Source organism: Seriola lalandi, unplaced genomic scaffold (assembly GCF_002814215.2).
Source record: "Seriola lalandi dorsalis isolate HSWRI2012SDOR001 ecotype SW California unplaced genomic scaffold, Sedor1 jcf7180002054879, whole genome shotgun sequence".
Classification (NCBI taxonomy): Eukaryota; Metazoa; Chordata; class Actinopteri; order Carangiformes; family Carangidae; genus Seriola; species Seriola lalandi.
The window spans coordinates 169074-177914 of NW_019525432.1; the positions used below are offsets into that span (position 1 = coordinate 169074).

At 39.2% G+C, this 8841-nt stretch overlaps 1 protein-coding gene across 2 annotated transcripts in view; it reads left to right on the plus strand.

Annotated features, from left to right (window-relative positions):
• The window catches only part of ctdp1 (CTD (carboxy-terminal domain, RNA polymerase II, polypeptide A) phosphatase, subunit 1), a 66538-nt gene that overhangs the window by 31076 nt on the left and 26621 nt on the right, over positions 1 to 8841 (plus strand). For both annotated transcript variants that reach the window (XM_023428562.2, XM_023428563.2), the window contains exon 12: positions 2084 to 2358. In XM_023428562.2, coding sequence (XP_023284330.1) covers positions 2084 to 2358 — 275 coding nt within the window. The remainder of the gene's footprint in view (positions 1 to 2083; positions 2359 to 8841) is intronic.

The following is an 8841-nucleotide window of genomic DNA, read 5'->3' on the forward strand; positions in this document are numbered from 1 at the left end:
CCTGTTTCAGTCGGAGGCTCAACTGTGGAGTTGCATAACAGGCAGGATGAGATAAATAAGGATTTTTTTTTTTTAATCTGTGAATCATGCAAAGCTACTGAAGAAGACTCCCAGAAGAAAAAATGTGGAGCTGGAAATGAGCATAATAGATTTAAGATTAAAGCACATGGATTTTGTTGGGATATCTGTTAGATATGGTTATATGGATTTCAGTATATACTTTTTCTGCAGACCTGTACTGTGTTTCTGCTGTGTTAAGACCAGCTTATACCCCTCTGCCCTTTGTCCATGTCCCATTGTCCTGCAAGCTTCACTGTTCAGACCGACAAACAGAGATCCTATTAAATCCTTAGCAGCTGCCACAACAAGACAAGGCCCAGTAAATTTTCACTGTTATTGCTCCTGGGAGAAGGTGACGGGGAAAATGCCGTGAGAAGAGAAACATTTTAGCAGAAAAAATTTTTATTTGTGTTGAGATGAACTTTCAAATTGCGTGTTGCAGACAGATAGAGAACAAACAAAACCCTGGTTACTGTCTTATTTGTATCTCACACTGTAATTTGTCGGTGCCTCGCAGGGTCATTCTCAATGAAAAACTGATTCAGCAAATGGAAATGGAGGGCGACCGACATTGACCTAACATTCTCAGAGCTTTTCCTGTTTTTTTGCTTTTTTTTTTTTCCCTTCTACTACAGATCAGCCTTACCTCAGGCGCTCTTACCTTCTACCTTTACCAATGCTCGCTGTGGCTGTTCAGATAACCACCAACTAGTCTTTAATGAGCCTGGCTTGATGCCAGTAATGATCCTGGCTCTAGCCCCAAGAGAACTTCCCTCTGCATTAATCCCAGTTTTCCCCCAGCTCCATGCTACTAATGAGTCAATAATCGAGAGTCTGCATATTTGCTGTGGCAATATTCTCCTCACATGGTCGTCAATTGGCTAACCTGTTCTAAATGGTCAGTAACCTCGGGGCAGTACGAATGATGAGCTGTTGGAGCTGACAGTTCGGCTGGCAGGATATCCCGCTGGACAGATTCTCTCTTGTTGTTTTGATGGTTTCCTCGTGGCAGACATCTAGTTTGATGAGTTTATTACCCTTCCTCAAATATAACTCCATCTATTGTGGGTGACAAAACAAATTAACCCCTGCTCATTGTGTTTAAGCGATACAGAAGCCTTTCAATAAATACAACCTTTGGTACTCCTAATAAGACCCTGTTTTTCTGAGCCTACGGTTTGGTCTCTTTTCCTGCATTGTATTCCTTGTTACCTTCGGACAAAGCGAGGCAGATTGTTTCCTCCTGTTTCCAGTCTCTATGCTGAGCTCAGCTAATTGTCTGCTTGCTGTAGCTTCATACTTTCTGTTATAAAAGTGGTATCAGTCTTGAATAAGCATATTTCCCATAATGTTCAACTGTTCCTTCAAGGATTCCTTACCAATCAATTTCATGTTATTTGTCAGACCATTGATGATATATGATTTGCTCTTTAATGCAACATTATCACAGTTTAATTCTCTTCTATCAGTCAGGCCCCAAATTTAATCACCTTCCAAGCTTACAGGACTATATGTAGCGCAATTATTTATTGAGAGTAAAGTACTTTCTTGTTGTTATTAGATGCATAATTGCATCAAGGGAACTGGCTACTGCCTCTGGTTCCTGTTGATGATATTTTGCGCCGTTTGAGTTATACCTCTAATAAAACATTTAATTATTTCTATTTAGTGATTACTTATGAATTAAAGTTGTCATGTAATTTGCAAAAATTAATTGAATGTATTTTGGTTGTGGTTTGGTGGACGTCTCATACAAAATAATGAAATAATAATAGGTAGTCAGTGGAAGTAGGGAATATATGCAAAATGCAAGGATATTTTTGTCAGTTACCGTACGTATGTGTGCATGCTGCAAAATGTTAATATGTAAACTGAAAACAAATCTGAAAATAGAGAGTGTGAACGGATGGGTTTTTACTTATGGAATATGCTTTGCAAGATACATAAATCCTGTGATCTGATCCTGACAAAAACCAAAACCATGCCTCACAAAAGCTCTTTTAAAAAAAAAAAAAAAACACAGGTGGACGACATCTTGGGTGAAGAGAGCGACAACGAGAGTGAAGGGCGAGGAAAGGAGAAGCCAGGCAATGAGGAGGCGGAAGATGAAGAGGAGGAGCGGCGGCGGCGGCAGCAGCAGCAGCATCAGCACCAGCAGCAGCAGCAGCGGCGGCAGCAGCAGCAGCCAGGAGCTGGACAGATAGCAGCAGCAGGAGGACTCGGTCCTCAGGCGCTGAGCATGGAAGAGAGGCTTCACACACCAGCCAGCGAGGCCAGTCTGCCAAGTTGTGTGCTAAGGTGAGACACAGAGCTTCATGAATAAATCCACCATTTTATTTTGTATATTCATTCCCTTTTCTTTTTTTTTTTTTTGTGTTACCAATTTACTGCCCCTTTTTAAGTCTTGACTGCTACTGCTACTGTGTCTACGGCCCCTTCTTGAGTAATATGTGCTCCATGGATACAATATAACTTCCTATGACATGTTTCCGTCATCAGTGTCATCAGTGTTAGCACTCTTCTCTTTCACTGTTGATCCTCTGCTCCTTGCACAAACTCCTCCAGGGTGAGAGGGGGTGTTTAAGTTAAATTACAGCGGGAGAGGATTGAGATCCATTGAAAACCTTTGCAAATGCGCTGCATATTTTCAGGTCTTTATTCTCCAGTGAGCACAATCACAACGCACCACTTCATCAGCGGGGCTATGGCTGAAGCCAGACGGCCTGGTCCGTTGCCATGGAGACAAATTCCAAACAGACAGCAGGCAGTCAAAGAGTTCTGAACATATGAGAGTCTCTTGAGTCGAGCTGGCAGACTGCCAGATTCAGTCTCTGCTGACAGATCATTTTGTTATCTTTAACTATAGCAAAAACATATTGATTACCTGAAATAACAAATTTTCCATAAACAACATTTGGAATCTGTTTCAGAATTTATTAAGAGTATTTCTGGATGTCTAAACAAAAACACTGAAATAGATCCCAGATCGCCCAGAATCCTCAAATACAATAAAATATAACATTACAGCCGCCTCTAGCTACATTTACTGTCAAATGGACAGTACAGACATCCCATAATCCTCTCACATGTTGGCCCATTGGAATTTGGATATTGCCCTTGACCATATTGTGATTTCGATAATAATTTCAATTAATTGTTGAGCCCTAATTTCAGATTAGTTTCTGTTGTGCAAAAAAACAAAAATACAAGTCAAACTTTTCCCAAACTGCCAAAAGTTTTACACACAAAAGACACAAGTCTCCCTTGTTATACTGAAAGTACCCCAAGAGACATTTAAGCTTGTTCATGCGTTGAATTTGATTGACAGGTTGCTTGTCGAGCATCACCTGTTCTTTTCTCTTCTTCCCTGTCAAAGCTATATCCGCCTTTTACTAATAAGCAAGTCAGTTTGCCCTATGAATGAAACTTAACCTGAATATTGATAGACTAATACACTTAAGCTGTGTCCAAAATCCAAATTTCCTCCTTCACTTTGCCTCATGTAATACGTTTATAGTAAATATAGAAGAGTAAACACCTGACCTGTGTTTAATAAGTGAAAAAGATCTGTTCAACTGTGTTTCACAAGTTTCCATCCCCCTCCCAGTGCAGTGGTCAAACCCTAATGTTAGACCACTGCACCTCTTTTCCAGACTTGGGTTTCCTGTCTGTTCAGCCTCACTGCTCTGCTCGCCTGAGCTTTGAAAAGGAGGTACCTTGTCTGGAGTGTTTTTTTTGTTTGGTTTTTTTCTACACCTGCATTTACTCTCGAAAAACACCTTTCTTTTGGCTGTGGCTCAGTATCCATGGCTGCCCATGCCTCAGCAAACAGAAGCATGATGAGTTTGTCCTCCCTCTCCTCTTTTGGACATGTCAGTCCATCTGTCAGCTGGCCTGACACCTTTGGTTGCTGCTAATGAGTCAAACCTGAAATACACCATCTGCAGCGTTGTTTACTTGCTGCTGAAAACGTGGATGACCGACTGCGGTCGGTGCAGCAGTGCAGGGGAGCGGCACACGATTAGACAGCTTGACACATAAGTGGAACGGAGTAAGTTGAATTCTGAAAGCAGTGTGCAGCGGTATCGGTCGGTCTTTAGGTCCTTCCATAGAATATATATAATGATTGTCCTCTGTGACTGCTGTCCCTCTACCTCTGTCTCCCCTTTAGTTTTATATTTAATTTTTAATAACAGTAGTTCTCTGACAACTCTTTCTGGTTGTAAAGAATGTTAAATCACAGTGTCTATGTTGTACTGTGGGAGGATGATGGCTACAGGCTAGTTAGTTTGATATGTTGTTAGCTTGTTTGTTGTTAAGATTTAACAGCGCTTGAAAACTATTTTGTAAAATTACACAATCATTTTTTGAAACAAGTGTTTACCTATCAATTTCTCACCTTCTATTGTCTAAAATTAAACACAATGAAGTTTTTAGTATTATTCCCTCAAGGAGAAGAGAGCATAAAAAACAGCTTTTCATGCTCACAAGAGAGAAAGAGAGTCTAAACATGATCTGAAACACTGGATCATATATTTAATTCTTTCAAACCCCACACTCCCAGTTTGTTATGCAGTTGTCCTGTTAAAGGTCCAATATTTTACACGTTTCATGTGTTTTGTTAGAAGTGTTGATCCATATGGATGGAGGATGCTCTGAGCCTCTCTTCTGATTGGCTGACTGTTGATTGAATAAAAAATTAGCAGATTTCAGGTGAACACTCCAACCAAATCCTGCGAGGTTGGATGGTGGATCCCAGGTGGGCAGGGCTTGGGGCATGGCTGAGATTGGTGACTGCTTTCTTGTGACATCACAAAGTTACAGAAGTCTAGACGGCTCATTTTAAGGCTCAGTTTCTGAATATGGGCTGTATTAATTTCTCTGTGGACTGAGCGCTTTGATACTTTCACAGTATAAATATAGAACCTAGATCTGCTTTATAATCAAAGGAGACATGGAGATCTACCTTTATACAATATGGGTGCTTTAATATTTTTTTCCCAAACCCAAGGTATGATAACCCTGATGCCAAGCTTTATTTCACAAACTCAGCAGCATAGCTCAAGTCACTTTTGCATATTCAGGAGATTTCCACACACATTTATCATCAATAAAACATTGTCAAACAAAACACTTTCACATTAAAACACATATTAAATGTCAAATATGAGAAGCATAATACTGTATAGTGAGAGCCTAACAGTGGGGATTATAATATACTGTATGTACTGTAACAAAGGTTATAAGGCCTGTTTGACATCCACCTCTAACTGTCTGCCAGACTGCACTAATGCAATTCTCCTGTCTGACAGAGGAAATAATTCGACTTTATTGTGGCCCAGTAGGCCATTAGAGACCATTTAAGATTTAGAGAAGAAGTCACATCGCTGCTTCCAGATTTAGATGTGACTCTGTGGGACCTCCACTCCTTCAGGAGCTGGCTTAATAGGTGCCACTCTGTTAGACTCTTTCCCTGGCTTCAGCCCTTTCTTATATTTGGCACAAAGTAAGACATACATCTGTTGCTAAGATACTGTAGTGATGTGAATCTGGTGATTCGGTATCTGCTCCTGCCTTTCTTTCTTGTTTTCCGTCTAAAGTAAAAACAACATTGCTCTTATTTCTTCATTCTATACCCGTCCATTGAAATCCATTCAAAGCTAGCACTTTAAAATGCAGCCATATCCACACTCGCATGAATTTACTGGTTTATCTTGTATAAGTTTAGGATAAATGTAGGCAGCTAACTGCAGGCAAATAATGTCTTGTTTATTTTTTTGTTATATCATTTTTTCCCAGCTGAGATCGTTATGACTAAGAATTTACACCCACAGTGCCAGGTTAAAGCAAGTAACAATGGTTTATGAAGAAATGAAGCAGAACTGTGTGTCCCAAGGACCAATGTTTCCACTGTTTGCAAATCAAAATAATTAGCAAACGTCAGTCAAAGATAATTTATTTTCCCTCAAATTGTGAAAAGGATAAGCCATATTCACAGACAGTTCTTAGCTCCTTTATCATCATTGCATGGTCCTTTTGTAAGTCCCACAAATCTTTTCACTCGGATAATTACATTCTTAAAATCCAATAATGCATGATTGGCTTGCAAGAATCTGCACTGGACTGATTCCACTTCTTAAGCACTTTTTTTTTTTTTTTTCGTTTGTTTGTTTGCCAGTTTAAAGTACTTTAATTTGGTGAATCAGTTTTTCAGCTTGAAGCATTTGGCACATGTAGTAATCGACCTCCAGAAGCACAATAGGTCTTTAATTAATAGTCACACAGTAGATCAACGTTTACATGTACAGTTTCAGCATTCTTTTAATGTCAAACTGAAGTTTTACTTAAGTGGTCAGTGCCTTCAACATTTGTGTTTTCCAGGGGTTGTGATTTTTTTGGCGTGGACTGAATACTCTAATTTGATTGGTGCAATATCTGTGAACAAAAAAATGTTTGCAATATCAACTCATGTTCAAGTTTTTTTTGTCGTCGCTTGGTTCCGGCTGTGATCTGAGCGCTGCTCACGTTACTGTGTGACCGTGTACGTTATCCCCTGTTGTGAATTGAATCACAAGAGTAACGTACAAAGTGCTGGTGTTACAGGACGATCAGTCGCTGTGAGTCACTTACTTTCATTACAGCTGGACCAATGGAAGAAAGACAGCTAGTGCTAGTTAGGCCCTCCTCTTCTGTGTAATGCAAAAAAAATTGAATGAAATTACATGAATGAAAAGAGGGTCTAGTGGGAATCAGCGCTAACGTTAGCAAGCTAGGCCAACTAGCCATCTATCTAATTGAACACAAACTAAACTGGATTCTCCCAAATGATAAATCTCACACATGGGTTAAACCATTAAGTGGTTGATAGCTAATGCTACAGTATCTGGACAATTTCTTGTATCAGCAGCCATAGGATTTACCGTACTACCAATCTCTTAATCATCTTCACCCATGTTAAGTTGTGGATATTGAAGATTTAATAAATATTTTCACTCTGTAATCAGAATTCTTTCAATTACCCCTTTTTTTTTCTCCCTGACTCTATGTTGAAGCCCTTCTCCTTATCATTTTTGATATGAAGGACTTTCTCACTGTTCTGGATGCCTTTTGTGTAGATACACGAAGATGCTCTGTTGTACCCCACAAAGCTCCCCTTGCATGACTGCCATATAAAAACAGTTTGTGCATGTGGGAATTAGTATGATGCAGGGCAGAGTCATGGCCTATGTGTTTCCAGCATAAGCCCATCCATTGCCGTGTCCTCTAATTAACTGCAGAGCAACAGAAAGAGTTTACTGACCTTGTTCAATCAAATCAGCCTTGAACTGGCTTAACCCCCAGCCATCTGAACTTGGTGCCTATGTGTGCTTCTTGATATTAAATTGATTTAATGCAATTCGGACACGTCTTAAAGACTCAAGAAAAAGAAAAATTCCAGTAAGCTGTTATTTCACACCACTTGTGGATGTGTTGGTGGTGAAAGATTTAGGATGAGCAGTGGAACGCCAACAGATGTATGATTTAACAAGAAGGTTACAGGGTGGATATAAAAGGTGGATGAACTTTCATCGCCCTCCAGGTGATAAAAACTCAAGGCAGTGAAGTCACAGCTCATGGCCGCTGCTGGAGTGCACCTGTCAGGCTGTAGTGGTTTGAATTTTGATAGAAATATACATTTTTTTTGTCCTTTTTGTGTCTTGGGCTGTAAAATTTCAGCCTTCATGTATAAGGCTTCTTCAATTAATTATTTTTAAAGTAATATGAACATAATGAATAATTAATATTGCCTCTGGGGTAGGAACTGCAAATGTGATACATCTAACAAGACATACTGTGTGTAAGGCTTTTAATGAATGCAGGGTTGAATTTGTGCCCCTCACCTTGGGATTTTTTTCCCCTCCTTGTTTCTTGTTTCTCATTGCCTCCAATTTGGGGATCAGTGTCTTACTAAGGTGGACAAGAGGAAAGACCAGACTCTAGTTTCAGTTCTTTGCTAATGTTTGTGGTGGATAGCCGCTCACTGGCTCTGTGTGCTCAGATTCCATTATTATCCATTATACCAATGAAACTGATAGTATTTTCATATTATGTGCACTTGGTTATGGTGACCAACAGACCAAAAAAATAATTTATTTATTTATTTTTTTTACGAAGAAGCAGCACGACGGGCAAAGACATAAACATTAGCATTAGCTTACTGTGCATGTCATTTTCAAGCTCTGTCCGTTGTGGCTAGATAGCAGTCAAATATTAACCAACAGTTAATGTTGGGGGATAGTAAATAATATTTTCCTCATTTATACTTTTAAGCACATGTCACATCTGGATCAGTCTGATTTGGACACTGAGGACATTCAGGGCTGAGTATAGCTTGTCCTGTCAGTCTAAGAAACTAGCATTAGCTAATGTTAGCTCAGCAGCCAAAGATGAGACAGAGGGCTACCAATAAGACAAATTACATGATTTGATTTGAATAATTAAAGATATTACATAAAGTAGGTAATATCTCTAATTGTGATCCATAATCAATGGATCTAGTTTTCTAGATAAAGACGTATTTTCAAGTTCTTTGAAGTTGAGGTACAGATTCAAATATTTGTCAGTGGTGTGGTGAAGCCTTGTTAAAGCAAAGGCATTTGTTTACTCATCATCCCGTTATATGCCTCATTTACAATATGTTGAATATCAAGTCTTATATAATTTTAATATGATTGTGTTTGTTTAAAATAATACTGTGAGATATTTAGTGTCTTTGGATGAGTTGTATTAAAAGTAGTTTAT